The following is a 26,020-nucleotide window of genomic DNA, read 5'->3' as shown; positions in this document are numbered from 1 at the left end:
AAGGAATGAGGGGCAATGAGCATCGACCGGATCCGGACGTCTTGCGGGGCGTGGAGACGGGTGGTAACGAGAAGAAAGGCTGAGACACAAAGTCTAGCATGGGCGCCGACCTAACTGCGCTGCTGCGGATCGTTCTCGCCTCAAATCTACACTCCTTGTTCATGAGATGGTAATGAATTGACTCTCGATTCGTCCTCACTGGGGCGCGTTGCCCCGCCCGCTCACGCCCTCTGCTGGCTCGAAGCTGCCGCGGCCACCTCGCGGTACAACGCAGCAGACGGCCCCGTAGCTGCCTCCCTTACCAGCTGCTGGAATCGCGGCGCCGATACGACTCCCGATCCACCGGCGCCGTCCTTGCTCACCAACCTCTCCAGCGCAACCAGCGCCCTGAACGCTGCTCGTGTCAGCTCGGTGCTCTTCTCGACATCCTGCTTCGTAGCTCCATCCTTGAGCTTGATCTTGAGTGACTCGCCAATCGGGTCAGAAACCTCGTCCAGATTCTGACCCATCTGGAGTGGCACAAGGTCTGCTAGCCTCACGAGGATCAAGTAGCAAAGCAGCTTGACCTGATCGTCGTCCCTCAATCCTGCAATCACGCGAGCCAGATACTCCGGCAGAGCAATCTGCGCCAAGCAAGTGTCGAGAAGGGTGTACATCGTCTCAAATGCATTCTTGCGCAGGTCCAAACCGTCGTCCTGGGTGACCGTAAAGGGGCCCATGGCTACCTTGCGCATCAGCTCCTTGCGGACGTGCGTCTCTTCGTACAGGAGCGGGAGGAGCGTAGTGAGGTGCTCCCGGATCAGGTGCGGCTTGTTGTGCGCCGAGCTGTTGAGCGCAAACATTGCGTGGCGGCGCACTTCGAGGTCAGGATCTTTGAGCAAGGTGAGGAAGTCGAGGAGGAAGGGCGCCAGCAGGTCATCGTACGTTGAAGAAGCATCGGTGAGCGTGAAGCGGACCGCGGCGATGACCGCTGCGCGCGTTGAGGCTGAAGGGTCGGCGAGACGTGACTGCAGCTGGACGAGGTAGCGCTGCGGATCGGTCAGCGTCAAGCGAGCGAGACACTCGGCCCCGATGTTGCGTGTAGCCTCATCGTTGATCTGACAAATGTCGAGGAGGGGTGTCCAGACTTGCTCCGCTACGCTGGCGAGTTGCGCCGGAGAGCCGTGCGTGATGAGCTCCTTTAGCGCATTGAGTGCCAGTAGACGGTGCTTTGTGTCGTCCGACTCGACGTGCTGTCGGATGACAGGGAGGAAAGCGTCCAAGTTACCCACGCCCATGTTGCCAAGCGCAAAGGCTGCCGCGCTTCGCACCTCATCGCTCTCGCTGGCGAAGGCAGCCAACACCTGCTCTGAAAGCTTTTCATGCTTGCTAAAGTCCTCGAAACGGCCCACCTCGCCGAGGATGAGCAGATTGAAGGCTGTGGTCGCGTCGTTGGCATCGCCCAGCTGCTTACCCACGTCCTTGAGCACCTTGGGCACGCTGGACTGGTCGGCGATGACAGCAGCGCCAATACAGCGGGCGACGCTGGCTGGAGCGCCTCCATTCTCGTAGGACGCCAAGAGCTCCTTGACTGTGCTAGCACCCTGTTTGGTGTCGACGGCTACCACCACGCGTATGAAGGCGACAACGGACTCGAGTGCGGTTCCCTGGAGCAGCGGTGACTTGACGAGCTCCATGATTCGGGGGAAGACGGCGTCACGCGCCGTGGAGAGATTGTTTGGATTCGACGAGACGAGTAAACCGACCGTCTTGAGGGCGTATGGAAGCAGCGTCATGTCGACGTCATGCAAGAGCAGTGCGTGAATCTCCGTCAGGATGCTATTGGCCGTCGAGGAGCTCAGATGAGAGCCTAGTCTTTCCAGCGAGGCTGCGAGTGCATCAAAGGCAGCAAGCTTGAGCGGGCGATTGCTTTGACGCAGCAGCGTAGCCACCTCGTCGTCGCACGTCTGGAGGAAGTTCTCGAACTCTGCGCCAGTGCAAGCTTGCGAGGCGGCAAGCAGCGTGATGACCTTGACTGTCGCAAAGCGGGTGACTTCGTTGCGCAGACGCTCAAGCAGCACCGGGAAGCACTCGCTGTACTTGTTCTGCAGTTGCGACCCTGCAAACGCGAGCAAAGCACCTAGCGTAGCGATGCCCTTTTCCTTGATTTCAGAGTCCGAATCCTGACGGTTGAGGCGCGACAGAGTGGCCTCGTAGAGCGGGAGTACAGTTGACTGAGTGCCGGAAAGTTCCGCCACCAGATCTGCACTGGCATCGAGGGCCTCGACCGAGTCGCGATGAGCCTGATCCGTGATGGCGGAAGCCAGTATCTCGGTGATGGTGGCAAGCTGACCCTCGTAAGCCTTGGGCGAGTGCGTGATGAAGAGGACGCGGAGGAAGGAGATGACCTCCGACTTGATTGAGGTGGAGCCTACGCCGCCAGCAGCCGAACCTGCCGTCTTGATAGCTTTCTCAAGCTGAGCAATGATGGCAGGAATGCTAGGATCCAATCCTCCTTGCAGCACGACGGCCAGCTCGCGGAAGGCTGAAGCGCAGGTCAGCCTCGTGCTCGCTGACTTGCCGCCGAGCTCCTTGATCAGCGCCTTGGAGATAGTCGGCGACATCGTACGCAATTGAGAGCGCGGACTGGTGGCGGCTGCCGTCGTGGCGGCGTCGTTCTGTGCGGTTTGCCTGCTGGTGTCCCTCTTACGCTTGAGAGCTCCAGGTGATTGGCCCCTGACCTCCGTCGCTTGAGCCAAGCCCGCACTCAGCTGCACTTGACGCAGCAGCGAGAGAAAAGTGCTGAAAATCTCCAGTCGCACGCTCTCCTCACGTTCAGAAAATCGAGAGACGAGGACGGGAGTGACAGAGGCTACAAGACTGGCTAGGAGCTCAGGGCGAGTAGCAATGGCCGCACTGAGGGTCTTGGCAGCTGCTCGCCTGACCTTCCACGACACGTCGTCGTCATCCGAGTACTCGTCGTCCAAGTCGAGGTCGTCGTCGTCCTCGTCATTCCCGGCATCGCTTCCGTCTGCCATCTCGTCGTCAGAATCATTGCCGCCTGCAAAGTTGGGGTCATGCTTGATGAGTTGAATGCCAATGTCAATGAGCTGGTTGAGGAAGGGCGTGATCTCGGTAGGGCATCGTAGCAGGACGAGCTCCATAGCCTGGAGACAAGTCTCTCGCAGCTCGTCGTCGTCCTCCTTCTGGGCGTTCTCCACGATGCGCGGCATAAAGTCGGGCAGGCGACGTCCAAGGCGACGAGGGCTGAGGCGAGCCAATGCGCCGACAAGCTGCACCACGGTCTTGATGCGCTCCGTATCGGTGCCGCTGAGATCGGTAGAAATCGCCGAGGAGAGCTGCGTGAAGACTTCGGACGAGGAGCTAGCTGCGAGGGTGCTGAGGGCGGATGTTGCACGCTTGCGAACGGCTACGCGGGAATGGCCGAGAAGAGGAAGGAGAGACTGGAGACCAGCTTTCTGCAGGCCAGCATTTTCGACAAGATTTCGTGGAAAGCGCAGAAAGAGGTCGGCAAGGACGTCGAGTGAGTCGATGATGAGCTCTTGCGAGGATGCGCCGTCTCCGACTGCGCTGAGGAGTTTAGGGGACAGGCTATCGAATGCAAGACGAGCAGGAGTCGACCCAGCAGGTAGGCTGCCAACAACAGTCTTGAGCGCCAGTGAGGCAATGTCTCGTAGGTCTTCCTCCTTTGATGAAATGAACTTGACGAGGTTGTCGATGATGATGGAGATCTGTTTGTCTCGTAAGCGGCCGGCAACGAGGACCCCGAGGCTGCGGCGAGAGCATAGAATGATATCAGTGTCAACGCAGCGAAGCACCGTCGTAGTGACTTGGCAGACTCACCTCTTGACGGCCATGTTCTTGACCTCCCCGTTGGCGTCCTTCATGAGCTCGAGAATTTGGGCGACTACCTTGCCTTCGAGGTCCTGGTCCATCTGGATCATGGGGGCGCTGCCATCGCGCTTTGAATCACTGATGAGGTCATTGAGTGCCATGAATCTGGAGGAACCATGTTCAAGAGATTAATCAGAACCAAACCGTTGATCAGAATGCACGCCGTTTGCTCACCTGAAGTCGGCATCCTGTGACTTCATCTGCTCGCGTAGGAGGATGAGGACAGGGTGGATGGTCAATCGTCGCGCCGCTCATCTCCTTCTCCGCCACCGGACTTTCGCACCTTCTCTAGCAAGGCATTGACCTCGCTGGCCGACACGCGAGAGCCCATGATTGCGAGCTACGGCGATGTGTGGACGTTTGAGTGATCGTGGAAAGTCAGGAAGACAGGCGACGACCTTCGCTCAGTCCGCCCTTGGTCCGTCAAGTGCCGCTTGGGCCACCTCATCCGCCGAGGCCACGCGAGCGAGGGGCGGTGGGCATGGGCGAAGCTAAGCTGAACAGCAGAGGACGTACGCCAAGCTCAGAAGACGAGCAAGAACAACAACAGAACACACCGCGGGGAAGAAATGATCATGGCACGACGGCATGAGTGGTTTGGAAGAGATGCATGTACCGAAGCGCCGCCTCCGAGGGCCATGTGTCGGTCTCACCCGGCGAAGACCCAACTGGCAAAATGACGAGCGAGTGTCGTGTGAGCTCTCGTTCATCGTGTCTTGACGAGGAGCCACGTCTGCGACAATGACAATGAGCCGTGCGATCCCCCTGGAAGCGGGTGAGTCTGCAGCGATTCATCAGCATCTTCGTCGACGTCTCGCCCATGCGCCTCGAGTGGAGTTGCGAGTCGCACGCAGCTCGAGCTGGACCCTGGAGCCTCACCGAGCTGCACGGGCCGCGAGCGCTGGATCGACGGCCATTTGTCAGCCCTCGTGCCTGCGATCGCCCAATCTCAGCCTTTCATTAACATAAGCCCACCCAGTCTGATTTCAAAGCTCTCTTCTTCTCCTCCTTCTCATCCTACAATCGATGCTTCACAGGGCATCGACTTCCTCCGCTTCATCCCTACTAGCTGCTCAGAGGCACGTCGCGTCTTCATCTCGCTCGTTCACCACCTCGTTGACCGCAATGACTAGGGTCAAGCTCGCCTCGTCCAAGGACCTGTGAGTGAGGGCGTGTGCCCAGAGTGGGGGGAAAGTTCCTCAGCTGCGGCTCAGTCTGACCTGATTCTCCTTGCCCCGCGCTCAGCCCCAAGCCCGGCCAAAAGAAGGCCTTTACCGCCTTTGGCTCTGGCGATGATGCCCTTCAGATCTTGCTGAGCAACTTCAAGGGCAAGATCCATGCCACGTCCGCCAAGTGCACTCACTACGGCGCGCCTCTGGAGAACGGTGTGCTCACCGGTGACGGCTGCCTCATCTGCCCATGGCACGGAGCGCGTTTCCAGGCCGCAACGGGCGACCTCGAGGACTCGCCTGCATTGGACAACCTCCTCTCCTTCCCCACTGAGATCGACGAGAATGGTGACGTGTACGTTGAGGCTGAGGAGGAGCAGCTCAAGGGCAAGCCTGGTAGGCCGGTAGAGTGCAAGGGCCAAGTCAAGCAGGAGGGCAAGGGGCTCGTCATCATCGGCGGCGGGTCTGCAGCCATCAACGCCGTCGAGTCGGCACGCAAGGAGGGCTACCTGGGCAAGATCACCCTCATCTCGTCTGAGAAGGACGCCCCGCTCGACCGCACCAAGCTCTCCAAGGGTCTCGTCGGCGACGCCAACGCCCTCATTTGGCGCTCCGCTGCTCATCTCAAGAACGTCCTCAAAGTCGACCTCAGGACGGGCACCGAAGTCACGGGCCTCTCGCTCAAGGAGAACAAGGTACAGACCTCATCCGGCGACAGCATCGAGTACGACAATCTTCTTCTCGCCACAGGTTCCATCGCCAAGCGCTTGCCCCTTCCCGGCGCAAAGGAGGGAGAGCTCAAGGGCGTCCATGTCATCCGTGAAGTCGGCGATGTAGCTGAGGCCCTCGCCTCGCTCGGGGACAAAGGCGACAAGGATGCCGTGGTTATCGGCTCGTCTTTCATCGGCTTTGAGATTTCCATCGCCATGGCTGGCCAGAAAAAGGCCAAGAGCGTCACCGTCGTCGGAATGGACAAGGTGCCCCTCGCGAAGATTCTGGGCGAGGAGGTCGGGTTGGGCCTGCAGCAGGCGCAGTCGAAGAACAATGGCATTCAGTTCTATCAGGAGGCTAGCGTCGAGGGTATCGAGGGCAAGGACGGCACACCAACCGCTGTCAAGATCAAGGATAACAATGGCAAGGCGGTATCCATCAAGGCGGACGTGGTCATCCTGGGCGTTGGTGCTCGCCCAGCCACCGACTTCCTGAGCAAGAGCGCTCAAGGCTTCCCGCAGCTACAGAAAGACGGCTCAATCGAAGTCGACTCTACGCTCAAGGTCGTCGGTTTGCCCTCTGGCGTGGACAACGTGTACGCTGCGGGCGATATCGCGTCTTGGCCTGCCTTTGACGGCAAGTCGGGACTCAACCGTATTGAGCACTGGAACGTTGCTGGTAATCAAGGGCGTGCAGTAGGAGCCACAGTCGCCCGTCTCTCTGGCAGCGGCAAGAACAATTCTCCTCAACCCTACACTCGCCCACCAGTCTTCTGGTCCGCCCTTGGTGGACAGCTACGCTACGTCTCAGATGGCAACCCCGCCCCTCCTGAGCTCGACCTCACCTACCTGGACGGCAACCCGTCCGAGGGCAAGTTCCTCGCCTTCTACGGGCGCAAGGATGGCAGCGTGGCGGCCGTATCCAGCATGGGTCGCGACCCAGTCGTAGCGCATTGCATTGAGCTGTATGCGAATGGGAAGATGCTGAGCTTCGAGGATGTTAAGAGCGGCAAGGACCCGTTGAGCATTAGCTTGGGTGCGGACAAGTAGGAATTCGCCGCGGCGATGACCAACTCGTCGCGACTCTAAGCGGGTGTGCACACACCCAATCACAGCATGGCAAAGTGTAGTCACGTTTCTCTGCTCTTCGTCTGCAATCCATATCGTGGTGCTGGTTGGTATTTGCTTGATGTGAGACTGGTAATTGCTGCCTTTGCTGCCGTTCGCTGATGTGCGGGTCGGCCGCCCGCCAAGGCGCTGCTGCGTGCGTGGATCGATTTCGGCCTCGACTTCTTGCCCGAAAGGGCTGCGTCCGTGCGGCGGTGCTTTCTTCTCATGCGAGACGAGACCGAGGCAGTCTCGAGACGGGCGAAATCGCAGCATCATTGGGTCCGAGCGAGCGAGAGACGACCGGCGTCAGTTGGCGCTATCTTACTCAACCTCATCAATTGCTCTCGTATCCCCTTTCGCCTTTCGTGCTTTCATCTGCTCGTTATCAGCTCTCTGCGCCTGCACTCGCGTCAATTGGTTACGACTGCGGCCGATCTCCGCAGCATACACTCTCGCAGACACGTCAGTCGCGTCTCCTGTCCACGCTCCGACGCCTTCGCAGCATCCCCTCTTTGAAGCAGGCATGGCCCCATCATCCTCCTCGTCATCCTCGCGCACGCCGCTCAACATCCTCCTCGTCAACGATGATGGCTGCCCAGGTCCAGCCTCGCCGCATATCCTCTCCTTCTACCGTACTCTCGTAAACCGCGGACACCACGTCTCTGTCGTGCTGCCCTCTCATCAGAAGAGCTGGGGCGCAATGGCCTTCAGCGTAAAGGGGTCCATCGGGCTCTGGTACTACTACCCGGAGCAGGATGGGGAAGGAGCAGGGAAGTGGGAGACGGAGAGGCGTCCAGGAGGGGCGAAGGAGGAGTGGGTGCTGATTGACGGGGTGAGTGCGGCGAGCACCGGTGGACCATGTCCATCCCGATTCGACTGACGTCCTTGGCCCTCTTCGCCGCCAGTCACCAACAACGTGCACCAGCATCGGCCTCTTCAACCAGTCGCAGCTCTTCCCCGATGCCGAGCAAAAGCCCTTTGATCTCGTCCTCAGCGGTCCCAACCTCGGCCGCAACACGGGCGCCGCCTTCGCCATGTCTTCTGGCACCCTCGGCGCAGCAATGGCTGGTGCCCTCTCAAAGCACAAGGCCATTGCGGTATCGTACGCCCACTTCTCCGTCGTCCCCAAGGCAATTCAAGACGCAATAGATGCCAAGGGCCTCTCGTCCGGGCCCAGCCAGCCGACGTCAGACGAGGGCGAAGAGACGGACCCTCCTCAACCGCCCGCCGCCTCCTCTCCCTCAGCATGGAAGCACGTCGTGTCCGTCGCGCCCGTCGAACTGGTACAGATCGCCCACAATATCAGCATCGACCTCGTCGAGCGGTTGGTGCGCGGGTGGGAACCCTCTGTCGGTGTGTACAGTATCAATGTGCCATTGGCATGGACGTTGAAGGATCCGCAGGTCTTCTGGACTGCCGTGTGGAAGAATAGCTACCCAAAACTCTTCAAGCTGATGGAGCCTCAGGAGTCGGGTCAAGGCCAAGCAGCAGCCACTCATATTCCCGCGTCGGCGCCTAAGCCCAAGACGAATCTGGTCTTTGCGCCAGAGATGTCGTCCATGATGGCCAGAGGATCGGAGGAGAGCTTCGTAGGTACTGATGCATGTGAGTATTGGGCGATGAAGCGCGCGTGTGAGCATGCGATGAGCAGTGGTGGTGAGGAGGACAGGATGCATGAGCAGGCGGAGAGGTGCGTGGCCGGCCACAACGCCGACATGCGCCCACGCCCAACGCCCACGCCCACACGTCATGCAGCGACATCGACCAACACACGCTGGGCTCTCTGCTTTGGTTGTCTTCACTATCATTGCGAGCACCGCTGACCATCCCTCCGCCTTCCCTTGGACATCACTTCACCTGTCCGCGTCACCTCCCCTGTCGTCACACCTCACCACCTGCACTCTCTCCTCTCTCACATCGTTACCAGGGGCCATCCAACACGGACACATCTCCATCAGCCGCCTTCAACCTGGCTTCGTCGAGGTACCACTACCAGCCAACCATGACGGCCAGCGCTTCAAGATGTAGCCTGGCAGCAGGGCGCACAGGTTGTCATCCGCCTCGTCCGCCTGCTCGCCCGCCCGCTCGCCATCGCCGCTGGCCAACGCTCAGCTCATTTCGTCTGTCCGCCCGCCCGCCCGGCCATGCCATCCATCAACCAAACTCGGGAGCGGCGAGAGGGACGCTGGGCAAAGCCAATCTCACAAGGACAGTGTCAAGCAGACCAAGTCTCGTCGTTGATCGAGGCAGCACGCAACCAGCTGCCCATCTCGCAGCAGTAGCAGCAAGACGGCCAGCGTGCGTCTGTGTATTTAGGGTCTGCCGACACCAATAGCAATGGCATCACCGAGAGCGACGAGAGGACGTCGAGTTGCCCGTTATTAAGTAGGAATCATCGTAGAGACGACTGGCTCATCAACGGCGGACTGATCCAACCTGATTCGTAGAGTCGCTTCAGGTGTCGACTCGCAGGCGTCGGCTCGCAGGTCTCTTGATTCGCGGGTCGCCCCTCGTGGGTGGATTTGCTTCCGGCACGGGATATAGGGATATAATAGGGCGGTGTCTCCCGCTTCAATTGAGACCTTTCTCCTCAATCAATGCTTTCCTCTTCGATTCAATCGACGCTGCCGTCTCATCGCTCCTTGTTCTGCTGCTCTGCTCCGCTGGTTTCACCGCTTCACTCCTTGCACTCGTCAACATACACCGTACATACTCGCATGTACTCGCGACCAACACGTCGCACCACGCTCCTTATGATCACTTCGTGCTCCCCAGAGCACATCACACACACACACCACCTGCATCGTCAGCCTCGACCTCGTCGACGCTCACACGATGCCACTGTTCTCTCCGCTAGCTCAGCTAGTATCGTGGATGGCCCTCTCCACGCCCACCCGTCAAGGAGCCGCTGCACCCGACCAGCGCGACGAGGCCAGCAACGACTCGGGTGACTCCTTCGTCCTGCCGGGCAGCTACATAGCGCAGGCAGAGCAGCAGCAACGTCCTTCCTCGACGCCCACTAGGGGGGGACTACCATCGCAGCAGGAGGCATCGCAGCATCAGGCTCAACCGCGCGTTCGAGCAGCACGCTTCAGCCCTCCCTCGCCAAACGTGCTGGCTTTCTTCGGGCGCAAGCCCAAAGCTGCCGCAGATGAGACCCTGCCCGGCCTCAACCTCAACAAGGTCGGGCACAAGCAGCAGGAGCAGCAGCAGGAGCAGCAGCAAGCCAAGGTGATCAAGGCCCCAATCACCAGGCGCGCAGCATCGGGTCCGCGACGGGCAATCGCACAAGGCGCGCTAGGTTCCCTGGCAGCACGCGCTCATGTGCAAGACAAGGAGAACGCCGCTCTTCTCCCTCGTCCTCCTCCTCGTCATCGCCCGCTCTCCTCTCGCCTCGTCAACTCGGTTGCTCCCTCTCGCTCGGTCAAGGTCACCAACACCACGGCCACGGACTACGAAGGAGACGTGACGGCTCGCCCTCGCCTCTCCCCACCTCCTGCATCGCCCCTCGGATGCACCGTGGTACCTGCCTCGACCTCGTCCTCGTCAACGGCAGCGACGCCACCACCTGCGGCTTCGACCCCTCTGCGCGGTGCTGGACCAAGGCGCCTCCGCAAGATGAAGTCTCCTCCTGCCCTGCTGCTCCCCATGGAGGCTGTGAGGGCGGCATCATCGAGCGCTGCGCCCATGGCGTCGACACCTCAGCGCCCGACTGCCCGCAAGATGGTCCGCATCGCGTCGCCTCCGGCCCTCTTCTCGTCGCCCCCGGCCCTCTTCTCGTCACCAGCAGCAAGCAGGGTCGCGCTCTCCCCTCCGCAAGTCGAGGACGTTGGGGATGCAACAATCGTGGGCCTCGACGACGATGAGGAAGAGGAAGAGGAGGTCAGCAACGCCGAGGTTGCGCTCATGGCTCCGCAGCTGGCCCTCCTCAAGCACCGCCCTGCCCATGCCACCAGTGAGAACAGGCCGGCGAGCCTCCACCTCCCGTCCTTCGGTCTCCCTCACTGCGTGGTGGTGAGAAAGGCGGACTTCAAGGGCAAGGGCAAGTCCAAGGCCCCCTCGAGGTCCCACCGTCCGCTGGCAACCGTCGCCTCGTCCTCCGCTCGCTCCTCTCCGCGCCCGTCCTCCTCTCAAGCTGCGGCGCCTCAATCGCGTCCCCCGGTGGCCAAGGCGTTCCAGCAGCTGGGGGTGCCGACCTCTTCCTCCTCCTCCTCCTCCCGCCGCGGCTCACCCGCACAAGCTTGGAACCCGGGCAAGACCATTCGCCTCGGGGCTTCAGTCAGGGAGAGGGTCCGACAAATGGAGATCGTCGAGGAGTGCAGGAGAAAGGGTCTCTTCATGGCCATGGAGTGCGACACCGCCTCATCCTCCTCCATCGCCTTCCGCCCGGCCTCCCCTACCTCGCCACCAGTCTGGAGCCCTCGCCAGTCAGTCAGGGCAGGAGCGTCGCAGGGAGTCAGGGACGTCACCATGGCAAGCATCGCGCCCTCTGCCACTTCGGTCCCAGCTGCTGCTCCCCGCCTCATCATCACTCCGAGCCCGCCCGCTGCTCAACCTCAGCTGGCAATGACCCCGGAGAGCTCGACTGGAGGACAAGGCGACGACTCGGCCTCGGCGTTCTGGATGGACCGAGCAGCAGCGCCAGCCCCGGCCGCAGCCCCAGCTCCCGCCCAGCCCATCAGCGCGGTCACCCCTCCAAGCGCCCGCTGCCCAGCACCAGCAGCACTCGCCAGCCCGGAGAGCTCAGTGGACGAGCAGGAGGACGACTCGGCCTCGGCGTTTTGGCTCAGCAGGGCCGAGCCAGCTGCACCCGCCCCGCCCATCACCACCACCCCGCCTGGCACCCCTGGCATCCACGGAGGACTGGAGGAGACGGAGGAGAGCGCCGCAGCATCAGCCGGCACGGTCGCGCCCTCCTTGGCACCTGCCGCGGTCTCACAGGCGGCTCAAGCCAGCAGCAGCAGCAGCAGCAGCAGCAGCAGCACCATCACCACCGGCGCCGTCGATCATGACGAGAGCGAGAGCGCCTTCCCCTCCTCATCAGCCTCGCCCCGCGTCAGCACCGCCGTTGGCCGCCTTCGTGCCGAGGACAGGGAGCGCCGACTCAAGGTCAAGGAGGCGGGACGCAGGCGCATGGCGGAGATGGAGAGGGCAATCGCGCTGCGCCGCCAACGAGTGGGTGCCCCTCGCGAGCAGCAGCCGCAGGCACTGGTGGGCGCAGCCGTGCAGGGCAACGAGCCGGAGCGCAGGGAGGAGCAGGGCCGCCAAGATGGTGAGCTACGCCGAGTTGCTGGGGCAACGAAGCGTAAGCGCGCCATCGAGGAGGCGGTGGAGGGAGAGGAGCCGGTGAGGAAGTGGGCGCGCTTGGAGGGTGAGGAGGGGGAAGAGGAGGAGGAGGAGGAGAGGGCGATGTCCACAGCGGACGACGAGAGCAGCAGCGCCTTGGGCAAGCCTGTCTGCTACGTCTGCGGATTGTGGAGGGAGGTCGACTCAGATGGCGACACCATCATGGCCCTCGCAGGCCCGTGCACCTGCCGTTGAGCCGGCACGCCATCGCCGTCGTCACCATCGCCGAGGGAGGGGGAGAGGGGGGAGGAGGAGGAGGAGAAGGAGGGAGAGGAGGGAGAGGAGCGGCATACCACGGTCTCAAGTGTTCACCGAGGACTCAGGAACGGACAACCCAGGGCAACGCGGCAATCTAGCAGTAGGCGGGAGAAGGCCTTCACTACCCATGGACATCCTCTTCAAGCACCTCTGGACCCCTCGGACTGCTTACCCTCCTAACCCTTGGCCACCTCGTAACGGCTCTTTGGTTCAACGTCCTCTCCCCTGGCTGGCTCTGGTGGTGCAAGCGCGTCAAGCCTCAGTCCTCCCTGAGCTCACTACGGCGGCCTCTGGTACCCTATGGCAGGAGTGAGCGATGCCCCATCCTCCGTGACGCGGTGAGTCCTGCTTCCTTGGCTACGTTCGCTCGGTATGCGCCTTCTCCGGTTCGTTCCCCCTCCGCGCCTTGGCTCCCCCCATCCCCTACTCCTCCCCTCGGTAAGCTTTCGGTTGAGGGCACACCACCTTCTCCGTCTGCCACACCGCGGCTCCATCCTCCTCCCCTTCCTTCCTCCTCTCACGAGGCGTCTTGTCCCCGTCGTGGCTTCTCGTCGACCTGCAGGCGTGGTGCGGAGAGTTGCTGGGACCCCACGCCCGGCTTCACTTCGCATCGCGTCTTCGGTCTCTCTAGGCACGCCCTCCATCAGGCGGGCACGTCATCGCTGCTCGAGAGCGGTGGCGTGAAGTGTCGCTTCGTCAAGTCCCCGAGTCGCGACCCACTGTCAGTACGGGCCTACGCCGCGGTAGCGGTCACTGAGCGCCAAAGTGCGCTCATACCCGCTGTGGCTTGGGTCTGGCGGGCAGCTGGTGACTGGCGCATACTACGTGTATAGGGGCAGGTAGGGCAACAAAGTTCGGTCCAAAGTGGCCGGCGCCTTATACCTACGTTTGGGCAGATGAAGTTCCCACCTCGCGCCGAAAGGCAGGAGGTGGGGCGCCTTAAAATGTGAAGCTGGAGCGGTACCTAAGTCTGCGTTCTTCCCTAGTGGGAGGGGCGTAGCACCGACTCTGTAGAGGGATGGCAGGGCGATTGGGAGTATGATGGTGGGCGAGGCTTCTCGTGGGCGATGGTTGGTCGTGGACGGATGGAGTCGTGTTGGTGGTGGGCGGCGGTGGTGTTGCTGTTCTTCCGAGGAGCGAGTCGAGGGGCTGGAGGCGAGGATGGAGGAGTCAAGTAGCGCGAGGGGATTGGCCGAGCCGTACAGGGTAGCGCCGAGCTGCAACGCTTAGTCGAAGGAGGTGGGGCTCACCCTCACGCGAGGGCAAGGCATCATCACTCCTGTCGTAGGCTCCATAGGCAGTCGTAGTGTAGCAGCGGGTGGGTTGGGTCTTGGCGGCTCGTGCTGCTATCCAGTCGGGGAAGGGCGATGGATCAAGGAGTAGTGAAGAGGGGGCGAAGGCGGTGGCTGGCAGCTCGAAGGGCTCAAGTGCTCGAGGTACGGTGTACGTGGGCGGCAAAGGTTTCACCAATCTTCTCCCGCCTGTGCTCCGTGGCTATCATCCCCACCCCAGCCACGGAGCAGCAAGATTCACGCAATGCCTCTGGACCCGTACCATGACGAGGACCAACACACAAGACCAAGCCGCGCGGCATACCCATCACATTCATCATTATATCTCGTCTCTGTAATTCTCGCATCATCTAGATTAGCTGCATCGTCGACTCGTCTCTGGCTTCAGCCAACAAAGTAATAGCAAGACATTCGGGCTTCAGCCCTCTTTGCTAAGACATACTTCTCGTGGTAGCGAGCAAAGACTGAGCAACGCGACTGATTCCGACCACATGCTGTTCCAATTGAATTGCGAGCGATATGAAGAGATCCGCAGAAGCGACGACATCTCTACTCCGTGACCTTAGAATCGACAACTAGCTCCCCTGCATCATCACCATCGTCGTCAACTCCCGCCTCCCTCCAGGCCTGTCTCTCCTCGTCGCCCATTTGTGCCTCGTTCCCTTGCGCGTCGACCTCGCTCTCACCTGGACCGATGCTCCTTCCTCTTCTCTTCGTCTTCAATTCCTTCGCCTCCCTGATTCTGAACCTCGCTCCCTGCCTCTCCCTCGGGCTGAGATGCGCTCCTGCCTTCTTCAGCAGTCGCACAACGGCTACGTGCCCATTCGATGCGGCGAGGAAGAGCGGTGTACGCCCTGCATACGGCTCGCGCAGGTGGACACTGCATCCTGCTTCGAGGAGGAGGGAGACGCATGCTGTATGTCCGCGCGTGGAAGCGATATGCAGTGCCAGAGATGAGTCGAGCGGTGAGGTCCCGGTGCTGTTGACTGCCGTAGCGGAAGAGCCGCCCGTGCTCGCTGCTGCGGAAGGCGCTGCCGCTGGTTGGGAGCCGCCGTGCTGTACCGTCGCTTGCCCTTGTCCTTGCTGCGTGGTAGCTGGAGTGGGGGCTGTGACCATCGAACCACCGCTGCCGGTCTTTGCGTTGGCTGCTGCTGCTTGCAGACGTTGCAGGGCTTCCAGATGCCAGCTGAGGGCATCAGTGTCTCCTGCGTCCGCCGCACGATGTACCAGATAGGGTAGCATCGCAAGCTCCGCGCTAGCGATCTCTCGTTCCAATGCCTCGGACGACGGAGAGGAAGACGCAAGGCCGTCCTCATCCTCATCTCTCTCCTTCGCCCCGCCCGCCACTGTCGCCGTGCTCGGTCGCTGCAGGATCCTGCCCAGCAAATCAGACATGTTCGTCTTTGCCGGCCCCACGCTCGTAGATGCGCCATGTGCCACCCGTGACGTGAGCTCTCCTCTGATGCTCCTTCCCATCAATTCCCTCACCTGCGCCCTCGAGAGATCCTTCTTGCTCAGCAGATACGCCAGCTTAGCCAAGGCACATTCGGGCGTCATGTCCGCGCCCGCTACCACGCCTACGGCAGCCAGCTTCGCGCCCACGGCGTAAATGGCCGAAACCTCGCCTTGCAGGCATTGCGTGATGTTGACGATTACGACTCCACGGTCCGTCGCGTCCTTGAATGCCTCAAGTAGGTCGGGACGAGAAGGCGCATTACCTGCTCCAAAGGACTCTAGGCAGAGCCCTTCGATGTCTGAGCTGAGCAGGCGGCGTACAGTATCCGTCGGCATGCCCGGGAAGAGCCGCAGTAGCGCTACGTTTGAGCTCATGCGGTCGTGTGCACGGAACTGAGAGACGGCGCGAGGTCGCTCCACCAGAGACCAGTTGACGTCGATGCTGATACCTGCTCTTGCGAGGGGAGGCAAGTTGGGCGAGTCGAAGGCAGAGAGAGCATTGTTGCTGACTTTGCTGCTCCTGTTCCCTCTGTAGAGCGTGGAGGCGAAGAAGAGGCACACCTCGGGGATGATGAAGCTCGATGCGAGCAGCAGGGCACCAAGAAGATTCTCGACTGCGTCGTTGCGTAGCTCGCTGAGCGGCACCTGGGCACCGGTGACGATGACGGTTTTGCCTAGGTTCTCGAGAAGAAAGGAGAGAGCAGAAGCTGTGTAGCTCATCGTGTCTGTGCCGTGGAGAATGACAAAGGCGTCAAAGTTTGCGTAGTTGAGCTCGATGTCTCGCGACATGCGAAGCCAGTCATCGATGCCCCTGTGCGGGCGAGCAAGCAGGGGAGACCGTGTCAGAAGGGGATACAGGTGGGTATGCAGGCTCGTCGCACTCACATCTCAGACGAGTCAAGAAGAGGGTCGTACTCGAGGACAGTGTAGCGCACGCGACTTTGATTGTGGGATGACTTAGGCGTGATGAGAGACGGAAGTTGCATGTCCAGCGTACCATCTGGCAGAACCTTGGACGAGACGGCGTTGCGGCTTGCGGTGCCTGCGGCGAGGATGTGACAATGTGAGCTGCGGCCTAGGCGTCCATCGCATCGCCCTCTGCTCACCCTTGGGGTTTGAGGACCTCACCCTCATCGGTCTGCCAAAGGGCGGGCCAAAGGGTAGTCCTCCACCAGCCGATGGCGGCGTTTCTGCCCCACCTCTACCTCTGGGCGCAGGCGAAGCATTCCGACTGCTAGCTGCTGTTGTAGGGGAAGAGGATCGCGTCTGCGGATGACTCTGGCTGTACGCTTCAGCCCACTGTGCAAAACGGCGCGTCGTGTCGCTCCATGAGAAGATGCTTGAGCCGTCTACGTCGTGGAAGCGTGCCTGGGTGCGGAGCGTCTCGGTGAGAAAGCCGGGGTAGGGAGCATAGCCGTTCTCACCGCGGATCCTGGTTGGGAAGGGAGGGAGAGAGGAGGAAACATAGGTATGAGCGAACATAGGCTGTGCTCGCGTCGTGAGATTTCCTCACATGCCAATGGTGCCTCCAGCGAAGAGGATGAGCACATCCGACGTCTTTGCCATGATGGGCCGATGGGAAGGAGCGCAGAACTCTCTGTGTGAGATCTTCGCGGTCTTGATGGTGTTGGACTCGCAGGCTGCACCCCGTCGGCTTCTTTTAGCGCTTCTGATGTGGGGAAAGCTGAGCGAGTCGAGCCATGGCAATGTACAGCTAGAGGTCTGCTGCCGGCAGCGCGGTCGTGGCTCAGACGATGCGTAAGCTTGGGTCTTGTTATTATCGCTGCCGCATCGTCGATGGTATTGAGCTATTGATCTACCACTCAATTTTGCTCCAGCTGCCTTTTCTTCCCTAATTGAAAGAAGCGGCCGCTGCCCATTGATGACTTTGGCCGCCCTGAGCGTCTCGAGTCTGCCTGTGCTCGTGCTTCTCCCGACTCGACTCGGACTGAATTGCCTCCGCCCCGTCCCGCTCAGGCCATGTGCGTAGTGTCGTGGTGCTCCGCTCGCGCTGGCGGACGGGCGGGCAGCTCAGGTGGGCATGAGCGAGCGAGCGAGAGCGGGCGTCAGTTGGTTGGCGTCGACGACGACGTTGAGAGCCAGATCGACGATCATCACTTCGACACCTTCACCTCTCCGTCGCAACCGTAACCTCGTCTCCTCCTCTTCCACCTGCTCCTCATCGCAGAGCAGAGACCACACACTCTTTGCAACCTCATCCGGTACGCCCGCTCACACAATGACCTCCCGCCGTCGCGCAACAAAGAAGGGTGTCTCCTTCTGCCTCATGGTCGTTGGAGCCTCCGGCGTTGGAAAGACGACTTTCATCAACACATTGACCGAGAACGAGACGATTGGCCACCGCATCCTCGACTCGGAGACTGCTCACATCGAAGAGGGCATTCGCATCAAACCTGTCAACGTTGAGCTTGACGAGGATGGCGTACGACTTGGCCTGACCATTGTCGATACTCCTGGATTCGCCGAGAACATTGACAACGAGTACAGGTGAGTCGAGGATACCGCAGAGCTATTCGACATCGTTTCTCGCAGGACTGACATGACATGGTCGATCCCCGCTTGACCAGCTTCGCCGAGATCGTGGGCTTCCTCGAACGCCAATACGACGACATCTTGGCCGAGGAGTCTCGAATCAAGCGTAACCCGCGCTTCAGGGACAACCGTGTCCACGCCCTCCTCTACTTCATCACTCCTACCGGCCACTCACTTCGTGAGATGGACATTGAGCTCATGCGCCGTCTCTCGCCTCGAGTCAACGTTATTCCCGTCATTGGCAAGTCGGACACGATGACCAAGTCGGAGCTGGCCGTATTTAAGAAGCGGGTCATGGAGGACATCGAGCACTACGGCATCCCGGTGTACAACTTCCCTTACGATGTTGAGGAGGATGATGAGGAGACGATCCAAGACAATTCGGAGCTCAGGGCTCTGATGCCCTTCGCGATTGTGGGCTCGGAGGAAGAGGTTGTGATCAATGGCGAGCCTGTTCGAGCGAGGCAGTACCCGTGGGGGTGAGTGCGAGCACGGCGTCGCAAGACATCATCATCGATCGCAGGAACAGAATGCTGACCTCCTTTCCATGCCTCGCTCGCAGCCTTGTCGAGGTCGACAACCCCAAGCACTCGGACTTCTCGCGCCTCAGGTCCGCCCTTCTCAGCACTCACCTGACCGACCTCAAGGAAATCACCCACGACTTCCTTTACGAGAATTACCGTACTGAGAAGGTGAGACGAAAGACCCGCTGTTCTGAACGTGTCGGCCTTCAGTCGCTGACCATCTTCCTCTTTGTCCTTCTCTCGCACAGCTCTCTCGCACCGTCCACTCAGACTATGCCGACGCGCCCATCCCTGGTGAGGAGCTCGCAAACCAATCGGTCAAGCTCAAGGAGGACCAGCTTCGTCGCGAGGAGGAGAAGCTGCGCGAGATTGAGCTCAAGGTGCAGAGGGAGATCCAGGAGAAGCGTCAGGAGCTGCTGGCAAAGGAGGAGAGTCTGCGTAACTTGGAGAGCAGGCTGGCACAACAGGGTCAGGAGGCGTAGGCGTGCGATGCAGCGCCTTGAGAGCTGTCAGCTTGACAACATTGACGTTACGATACCTCACTCGCCCCTTTTCCCTCCGTCTCCATTTGGAGGCAGGCGGCTACTGCAAGACGATGCTAGCCTGCTTGCACTCACGCACGCACGCACGCACGTACGTTCGCCTGCTGCCTTTCAATGCTTCCCTCTCTTTCACACCTCTGTCTTCTTCTCTTCGTGTCATAAGCCCTTTCTTCTTCCCATCTTCTGCCATGCTATTTCCGTCTCGAACTGATCACGCTCGCAGCAGCTGTATGTATGGCGATGTGTGTGTGTATTGCTTTGCTCTCGTAGAGCGTCTGGCTCGCACTTCTCCCACGTCTACGCTCCCGTGTCCATCCCTTCGCCACCCCCAGCAGGCGGCACGACGTTGCCCGTGTTGCCCACTGCGAGAATGTCTTCCTGCACCACCATGTCGTAGACTGCCTCCTTGGTGTAGGCCGTGACTCCCTTGGGAAAGAGGTACCTGGGTGCGTGTGCAAGAGACGGTCGTGGTCAGCTCTCTCGTCCTCACCGGTACCTCCTTGACGCCGAACACTCACTTCTGCTCCTTTGGCCCCCTCTGATTCGGCATGATGTGATGCCTCAGATACTCTGTACCCTGATCGGTGATCACTGAGATGTCCACATTACTGCCCGATCCCAAGTCATTGAAAATTCCCCCCAAGATGGCATTGGACACCAGCGCAATTGCCTCATCTTTGGTCAGATCCTGCTTGAATCCACTCTCAAGCACAGCAATAGCGGCAAGAGATCCCGAGCCCATAGCACAAAAGGGGAGCTTGTCTGTCGATCCGTGCGGTGCGACGGAGAAGAGGTGGCAGCCAGAGTCGTCTACGCCTCCCAGAAGGAGAGCAGCACCGATATTGCCTTGGTATTGGAAGAGCTTCTGCTTCAACATGGTGAGAGCCGTTACGACACGAGGTCGACGACCGGTGTGGAGCTCATGGAGCATCAGGTTGGAAGAGATCTCTGCAGTAACCATCTCTGTGTCCGCTGCCGTTCCCGCTCCTGCGCAGCGGATGAAAGGACTAAGATAGTGGACCTTCTCACAGTCTGGGTCTGCTACGATTGGGCCCTCTGTGGCACGCGTATCACCCCCGATGACTACGCCGCCTGGATAGCGGCAGGCTGCGAGTGTGGTGCCGGTTGAGGTGGCCTTGGGCGGGCGGACGGATCCTGAGGTGGTGAGGTGGTGATTACGAGAGATGGACCCGAAGTCGAAGCCTGAGGCCGAAGGGCGCGCGTTGAGTGGCGCTGCCATGATAGTGATGGTGTGGCGACGACGATGACAACGATTGTAAGGGAGGGAAAAGCTGAATGTAGGATTCCCTCGTCGTCGTCATGCGAAGTCGAATGGCCCAAGCGTCCAAGGCAGGGCCTCGTCAGCTCGACGACAGACAAGCCAGCCACGCCACGTGACTGCGCCTGGCTCCCTCCGCTCAAGAGACTTTCTCTCTCTCCGCGCCTTCTTCGTGTCATCCCGCTCCTCACAAGCACCACACCATGATCGCATCAACCTCGTCCCGCCCACTGGTTAGGCAGGCGTTCACCTCTACATCCTCATCATCAGCCTCATCAGCCTCCTCGTCAGCATGCCGCACCTTCTCTACATCAACGCCGCTCGCAGCCAAACCTCGCCGAGCGCGCAACGACGATGGCATGGGATTGCTTGACATACCCGTCTTCAACTACGACGATCTGCCTACGCTGGGCCATCAGATGCTCAACAGACAACGCGAGCTCCTTCGCTATGTCAGGATTGCGCATCACGAGTTTCCGGAAATGAAGGGTTCGTACCGGCACGCGCTGCTGTATGCTATTCTATTCGACTTCACTCTGCTAATACGCCTCACGCCTCATGCCTCGCCCTGCCCTCAAAGCCTTCCAACAACCCTACAACCCTCCCGCATCACAGCAGATCCTCCGATTCAGGCACACCCACTACCAAGGCGTCTCCCACCCGCTCACACGCAAGTCCGTCCTGACCGTATCCGTCCCAGACCTATTCAAGGCCCACTCGACCGCATTCTCCTCTGTGCGAGCCAAACGCAAATTCCTTCATCTGGCCGGTCCACGATGGGATGCTGGTGGTCGAGGGGCTGATCTGGCAGAAGTGTTCCAGCTTGAAGGTGACAAGGCATATGCGAGCAAGTGCCCAGAGGTGGGAGAGATCAAGATCAGTTGCGACCGTTTCCCAATGCAGGCACAGAATGACAAGTGGTGCAGCGATGTGCTGGAGGAGATGGTCGCTGAGGCTGCGCGGGAAGACGCGGAGGGCGAGGAGGTGGCGAGCTTGCCGTTGGATGTGCGACATAGGCTTGTGCGCGATCAGCGTAAGGAGGCTCGTGGTGGTGGCAGGGGAGGGAGGAGGAGAAGGGCGACTATCGAGGATTGGCCGGAGGGGTGGGGGACGCCCAAGTAGGGGGCGGAAGAGGTGAAGATGGTTGAGGGGGCGAAGGCGTAGTGGCCAGCGGATCCTTCTGGCTGGTCGAAGCACGTACAATGCCATGGATTACCACAAACCTCCCTTCAAGCTGGCATTTCGCTTGTGGTCTCGACTAGCAACCTGCTAACCTCTCTCACCCGATCTCTCGCCATGCCTGCAAACATGCCTCCGGCGAATCTTTTCGACATCGGCGAGGGGTGACAACACCGAGCAAGGAGCCATTCGGCCTTGGTACAACGAGGTAGCCTGGATGGACCGTTTTTGCCAGATGAGATAGGCGGCGAACCCAAGTATGCGCCAAGACAGACGCGCAGGGTAGCTTCGAGCTTGTTGCATTCCTCCTCCACGCCTTGCAAGAGGGCGAAGGAGCTGTACTGCGGCTTGGTGCTGAGCGGCGTGCTGCGAGGCGTGAGCGACCCAAGGGAAGAGAGAGCCGATGACGAGCGGTTGCGCAGCTCTCTTGAGGAATTGAGGTGCTCTCTGAACAGAGCATATATGCGGCCTGCATGACTGTCGATCGTGCTGGTAAAAAGGATGAAGAACGGCGGCGCCGGCGGTGTTGATGGAAGTGAGCGTGCCAGAGTTGCAGGAGTAGTCTGCATGTATGCGACCTCTTCTGCCTCTCTTGGTGGCGCTGATGGCTGCAAGCTTTCCTTGATCGGTGTCGGTCGATGTGCCATCTCTTCCAAGCTGGTAGGCACAGAGACTTCGGTATCTTCATCACCCGTGGCACTGCCTACGGTGACCTGGCTCTGCTCGGGCGTCTCTCCCTCCGCTACACGACCATCGCCTGGCAAGCTGGCCTCTGCTAGGCAATCCATCGCGAAGCTCTGAGCCCAGTTGGGATCCACCAGGGTGTCGATCGAGGCACTTTGTGCAGCTATCTGCGAATGCTGTTCATCGACCTGCACCCTCTGAGCGGCGATGCCTTCACTTTCAGTCGCCTCCACTGAAGGTGCTGCATCTTCTGGCGAGGACGAAAAGGGGACACTTTTGGTAATCTGCAGGAGCCATGATGGAGCTGATGTGGCTTGGCCGTCTTCACAGATGCGCTCAAGAGTCGGTTTGCCCATATCAGCAGCCTCAAGACGCTTAGCAGCGAGATAGTCTGCTGGGCTTTGGCCTGTTTGAGGAGCAGTTCGCACGATCAGCTGCGCCAGCCCGATAGCAAGAGCTTGCGCTTCTGCGACGCTCAGTGCCGTCGTCATTGAATAACGCGGTGGTGAAGGAGATGGACATGGGATTAAAGGAGAGGGTAGTGCCAAGGATTGGGAGGAAAGAGAGCTGAATGTATGCGCTCACGAGTTGGAGAAAGTCACGGCCTGGCACGGGAAATGGGCGTGGCTCGTGCGGCACCGCCTCGACTCGCAGCGAGTGGAGGCTCGCCGATGAAAAGCTCGTCTTGCCTTCGTTTCCACACCTTCAATCTCGAGCTGCACCAATCACACATCGCCCAGGATTCTCGCCTCATTTCACCGCGCCACGATGAGCTCCATCGATCCGTCACTCGTTACAATCCTCAAGGCACAATGCCCCTATCTCGGAGGAGACTTTAGCTCCTCCTCCTCGAACCGCATCGTGGCGACCTCACATCAACCCAGTCCCCGCACTCTCTTCGCAAAGATGTCGAAATCGACGAAGCGTGACCGCGACCAAGTTCTTGGCGAATCGATGGGGCTTGCAGCGATGGAAAGTGCCTGCCGAGTAGCCGGCATGAACGTTGAGGAGGACGAGGGCATCGTCCCGCGTGTACACGCCTGGGGCCAGGAAGAGGACAGCAAACGACGAGCGTACCTCGTGACAGACTACATTGAGCGAGGAGGAAGTGGATCGACCGCTGTGCAGCGTACTTTAGGCACAAAGCTCGCCCAGATGCACAAGGCGGGCGTGGACACCTTGCAAAGAGACCAGGAGGTAAAAGGGAAAGGTCACGGCTTTCCTGTCCCAACGCATTGCGGTGCAACGGAGATGGACAATACCTGGGAGGAGGACTGGCCGACCTTCTTTGCTGAGCGCCGCATTGGGGACATTGTGAAGCGGATTGGGGATAGCGGATTGACGGAGTTGGAACAGCAGCTGAGAGAGCACGTCTACCCACTTTTGCTTGAGCCACTCAAGGATGTCAAGCCGACGATCTTGCACGGAGATCTATGGGGCGGCAACTACATCGTGGATGAGAGGGGTCAACCTTTTGTTTTCGACCCGAGCGCCTATTATGGACAGTGAGTAGGCGCGAGATCTCGAGAGGACGAGCTTCTTGCTGACACTGCTACTCCCACCTCACCTGCCCGCAGCAACGAAGCCGACCTAGGCATGACTACCTGTTTCGGCGGGTATTCAAGCGCATTCTACGAGGCGTACCATAAGATCATCCCCAAGGTGGAGCCATACTACGAGCAGCGTATTCAACTTTACGCCCTCTTCCACTGGCTCAATCATGAGCTTATGTTCGGGGCATACCGATCGACTGCGGTCAAGAGTGCCGAGGGCCTGATCGCTTGGGCGAAGAAGGAGGCGGCAACAAAGAGCCGGAAGGCTGAGTTGTGAGCCTGAATGTACAACATGCAATTCACTTGAAGGTCTATGCATGACCTATTCGCGCGTCACTCCCTCTTCCCCAACGTATCCCCTCGCCACACCACCCCTCCCCTCCTCCATGACACTCGGCTCATCCATGCCCAGACGCTGCTCCAACCCTTTCCAACTCCTTCCGCCCACATGCGCCGCATTCGCCGACTCCAGCACGCGAGTGAGCTGACCATTCGCTCCAGATCGGATGGTGACTGTCCCTGTTCCTGCATCGACACCGTCGAGCTGCTCAGGCTGCTGATCCTCCTCATCAGGGCGACCGAAGCGGCGTCGTGAGACGTACTTGCCCGTAGCAAGGGAGAAATGCGGTGCTTCGTCGTCGTCGCTGCCCTCGTCTTCACCAGCATCCTGTTCCTTCGCAACCCCTCTCCTCGCTCTCCTCTCCTGCTCCCTCCCGACCTCACCCCTGACCCTGTCCATACCCAACACGTACTCCCCTTTCGCCCATTCAGTGGCACCAGCCTCCTCCCCTCGCAAGGCGAGCAACATCTCCCACGGCGTGACAATTGGTCTCAAAAAGTCCCGCGAGCTATGTGTCTGCCTGACACCACCACCGTCCGCGCCCGCTGCGTCCAGCAATGCATTCTCGTGGCAGGCGAGAAGCACGAAGACGTCGACTTCCTGAAAGTTGGCCAATTTGGCCGGGTTGAGCTTGCCGACTGAGATGGTGTACACTTTGCGACGTTTGGATGTGAGCAGGGAGCGAAGCGACTTGAGCAGTGGTAGATAGGATTTGACGCCTAGCGTGCCGACGAGTAGGGCAACGACGCTTGCGTCACGCGCCTTAGAGAGAGCGAGGTATCGGCGGGCGAGGAGACGATTTGTGGATCGCGTGTTGACGCGAACTGCGCTTGGTGAGGAGGTGGAAGGGTCTATTGCGAGGATGGGAAGAGAAGGGCCGGAGCGCAGGATAAGATTCGTCAGAGCGAGGGACTCGCCGCCAAGGTAGAGGAGGAGGGCGTCGCTTGAGGGAGGCTGGTCCTCGAGGCCGGTGGAATCGGAGTCCACGGGTCCGCGGCCATTGAGGTTGCCATTGCCTGTGCAGCTCGTAGCCGCATCCATCCGATTACAGGGCTCTGAAATGCTACCGCAGCATCCCACTGCGCCGTTCAGGTCTGTCGGCCCACTCTGCTTCTCGCCCTCGCCATCTCGCTGTTGCAGCTTGTCCTCGAAGTTTGTCCGTGTATCGAGGTGTGTCATGACTAGAGGTGGCGATGCGTTGCTGCTACTGCTCCCCGGCCCAATTTCCTGCCATATATCCGTCATCCTTCTGAATATGTCCCCAGCAACATGCGCATAACCCACGTCGTATACGAGCCGGACTGTCCTATCCTTGGCCTCGTCACCCATTCCCTCAAGCTCCTCCCTCGCCTTTCCACACAGCTCCTTCGCGATTTCCGCCACGCTAACTGGAGGTATCAGGGGCAGCTTGGGGAACACGTAGATGACTGGCAATCGAGCAGTGGGCGAGAGGCATGCATGACCATAGTGCACCACCACGTCCGCTGAGACGTGCGCAGCGGCTACTTCGTCTACGCAGCAGCTGTGGGCGCGGTGCGGACGGTCAGCCACGGACTCAGCGGAGACGAGGTAGAGTCAACACTTACTTTCCGTAGCTTGTATCAGCCAGAATGTACATCTCCGGCAAACCCTCTCCCTCCCCTTTCCTTTGCTCCTCTAGCTCGCGCTTCAACGCCCAAAAAACGGCCACCGAGTCCGGGAGCCCCTCGTCAGAAAATTGTAGGGCCACCCTCTTGAAGCCCCCTTGCCTCAGCTTGTCGGCTGTGCTGGGTACATCGTAGAGGTCGCGGATGATGGCTGCCCGACTGGAGGACGAGGAGGAAGAGGCGCCGGCAGAGGTGGAAGAAATGAGGCGCTCGTCCAGCTCGGGCACATGAGTCAGAATGGCTTCGTCTGCGTGCGAGAAGGCGGACGTCGCTGCGGGTGGAATCGTGGATGATGACGGGGATGACATGCTAACGATGGGCGGAATTTGCCCACTTTTGATGTCGGGCGAGTGATGGTGGAGAGAAAGATCGAAGTTGCATGGAGCGCTCAAATTTCAAAGCGAAAGAGCACGGAGAGACGCAAGACGGACTGCCGGTCGAGGCGCTGAAGGGCGGACTGGCGGATCCAGGATACGAAAGAGGCTG

The 26,020-nt window shown here is 60.0% G+C and overlaps 11 protein-coding genes across 11 annotated transcripts; 6 read left to right on the top strand and 5 right to left on the bottom strand.

The window, feature by feature from the left end:
• Window positions 1–163: 163 nt before the first annotated feature.
• BDZ90DRAFT_251253 (TIP120-domain-containing protein) lies at window positions 164–4,269 on the bottom strand. The gene is made up of 4 exons (XM_025507726.1): window positions 4,178–4,269; window positions 4,069–4,094; window positions 3,844–3,999; window positions 164–3,771 (listed from the first exon to the last, which is right to left on the bottom strand). The coding sequence occupies exons 1-4, from the start codon at window positions 4,223–4,225 to the stop codon at window positions 222–224; spliced, it is 3,780 nt and encodes a 1,259-aa protein (XP_025363223.1). The 5' UTR covers window positions 4,226–4,269; the 3' UTR covers window positions 164–221.
• A 663-nt stretch (window positions 4,270–4,932) lies between these two features.
• Window positions 4,933–6,891, top strand: BDZ90DRAFT_238981 (hypothetical protein). Its single transcript, XM_025507351.1, has 2 exons — window positions 4,933–5,054; window positions 5,140–6,891. The coding sequence occupies exons 1-2, from the start codon at window positions 5,020–5,022 to the stop codon at window positions 6,821–6,823; spliced, it is 1,719 nt and encodes a 572-aa protein (XP_025363222.1). The 5' UTR covers window positions 4,933–5,019; the 3' UTR covers window positions 6,824–6,891.
• Window positions 6,892–7,148: 257 nt separating this feature from the next.
• BDZ90DRAFT_152917 (sure-like protein) lies at window positions 7,149–9,362 on the top strand. Its single transcript, XM_025503550.1, has 4 exons — window positions 7,149–7,715; window positions 7,789–8,488; window positions 8,811–9,095; window positions 9,190–9,362. The coding sequence occupies exons 1-3, from the start codon at window positions 7,407–7,409 to the stop codon at window positions 8,909–8,911; spliced, it is 1,110 nt and encodes a 369-aa protein (XP_025363221.1). The 5' UTR covers window positions 7,149–7,406; the 3' UTR covers window positions 8,912–9,095; window positions 9,190–9,362.
• Window positions 9,274–12,467, top strand: BDZ90DRAFT_152942 (hypothetical protein). The gene has a single exon (XM_025503551.1). The coding sequence runs from the start codon at window positions 9,719–9,721 to the stop codon at window positions 12,422–12,424; it is 2,706 nt and encodes a 901-aa protein (XP_025363220.1). The 5' UTR covers window positions 9,274–9,718; the 3' UTR covers window positions 12,425–12,467.
• Window positions 12,468–14,150: 1,683 nt separating this feature from the next.
• BDZ90DRAFT_231587 (asparaginase-domain-containing protein) lies at window positions 14,151–17,052 on the bottom strand. The gene is made up of 4 exons (XM_025505918.1): window positions 16,748–17,052; window positions 16,341–16,666; window positions 16,120–16,276; window positions 14,151–16,045 (listed from the first exon to the last, which is right to left on the bottom strand). The coding sequence occupies exons 1-4, from the start codon at window positions 16,798–16,800 to the stop codon at window positions 14,329–14,331; spliced, it is 2,253 nt and encodes a 750-aa protein (XP_025363219.1). The 5' UTR covers window positions 16,801–17,052; the 3' UTR covers window positions 14,151–14,328.
• Window positions 17,053–17,365: 313 nt separating this feature from the next.
• On the top strand, window positions 17,366–18,956 carry BDZ90DRAFT_231586 (Septin 3). The gene is made up of 4 exons (XM_025505917.1): window positions 17,366–17,742; window positions 17,823–18,266; window positions 18,350–18,479; window positions 18,560–18,956. The coding sequence occupies exons 1-4, from the start codon at window positions 17,474–17,476 to the stop codon at window positions 18,791–18,793; spliced, it is 1,077 nt and encodes a 358-aa protein (XP_025363218.1). The 5' UTR covers window positions 17,366–17,473; the 3' UTR covers window positions 18,794–18,956.
• Window positions 18,957–19,143: 187 nt separating this feature from the next.
• Window positions 19,144–20,101, bottom strand: BDZ90DRAFT_231585 (putative 20S proteasome beta2 subunit). The gene is made up of 2 exons (XM_025505916.1): window positions 19,372–20,101; window positions 19,144–19,295 (listed from the first exon to the last, which is right to left on the bottom strand). Exons 1-2 carry the CDS (start codon window positions 20,091–20,093, stop codon window positions 19,151–19,153), a joined length of 867 nt encoding a protein of 288 aa, XP_025363217.1. The 5' UTR covers window positions 20,094–20,101; the 3' UTR covers window positions 19,144–19,150.
• Window positions 20,102–20,320: 219 nt separating this feature from the next.
• Window positions 20,321–21,308, top strand: BDZ90DRAFT_152836 (hypothetical protein). The gene is made up of 3 exons (XM_025503549.1): window positions 20,321–20,442; window positions 20,561–20,621; window positions 20,713–21,308. The coding sequence occupies exons 1-3, from the start codon at window positions 20,425–20,427 to the stop codon at window positions 21,252–21,254; spliced, it is 621 nt and encodes a 206-aa protein (XP_025363216.1). The 5' UTR covers window positions 20,321–20,424; the 3' UTR covers window positions 21,255–21,308.
• BDZ90DRAFT_152661 (hypothetical protein) lies at window positions 21,149–22,613 on the bottom strand. The gene has a single exon (XM_025503548.1). The coding sequence runs from the start codon at window positions 22,484–22,486 to the stop codon at window positions 21,362–21,364; it is 1,125 nt and encodes a 374-aa protein (XP_025363215.1). The 5' UTR covers window positions 22,487–22,613; the 3' UTR covers window positions 21,149–21,361.
• Window positions 22,614–22,991: 378 nt separating this feature from the next.
• Window positions 22,992–23,825, top strand: BDZ90DRAFT_219037 (Ketosamine-3-kinase; the record flags this gene model as incomplete). The annotated part of the gene is made up of 2 exons (XM_025504389.1): window positions 22,992–23,500; window positions 23,573–23,825. 2 exons carry the CDS (start codon window positions 22,992–22,994, stop codon window positions 23,823–23,825), a joined length of 762 nt encoding a protein of 253 aa, XP_025363214.1.
• Window positions 23,826–23,870: 45 nt separating this feature from the next.
• BDZ90DRAFT_259633 (diphthamide biosynthesis protein) lies at window positions 23,871–25,842 on the bottom strand (the record flags this gene model as incomplete). The annotated part of the gene is made up of 2 exons (XM_025508178.1): window positions 23,871–25,410; window positions 25,475–25,842. 2 exons carry the CDS (start codon window positions 25,840–25,842, stop codon window positions 23,871–23,873), a joined length of 1,908 nt encoding a protein of 635 aa, XP_025363213.1.
• Between the last annotated feature and the right edge of the window lie 178 nt (window positions 25,843–26,020).

Source organism: Jaminaea rosea (assembly GCF_003144245.1).
Source record: "Jaminaea rosea strain MCA 5214 unplaced genomic scaffold BDZ90scaffold_4, whole genome shotgun sequence".
Classification (NCBI taxonomy): Eukaryota; Fungi; Basidiomycota; class Exobasidiomycetes; order Microstromatales; genus Jaminaea; species Jaminaea rosea.
This window is presented reverse-complemented; position numbering and strand designations above follow the sequence as displayed.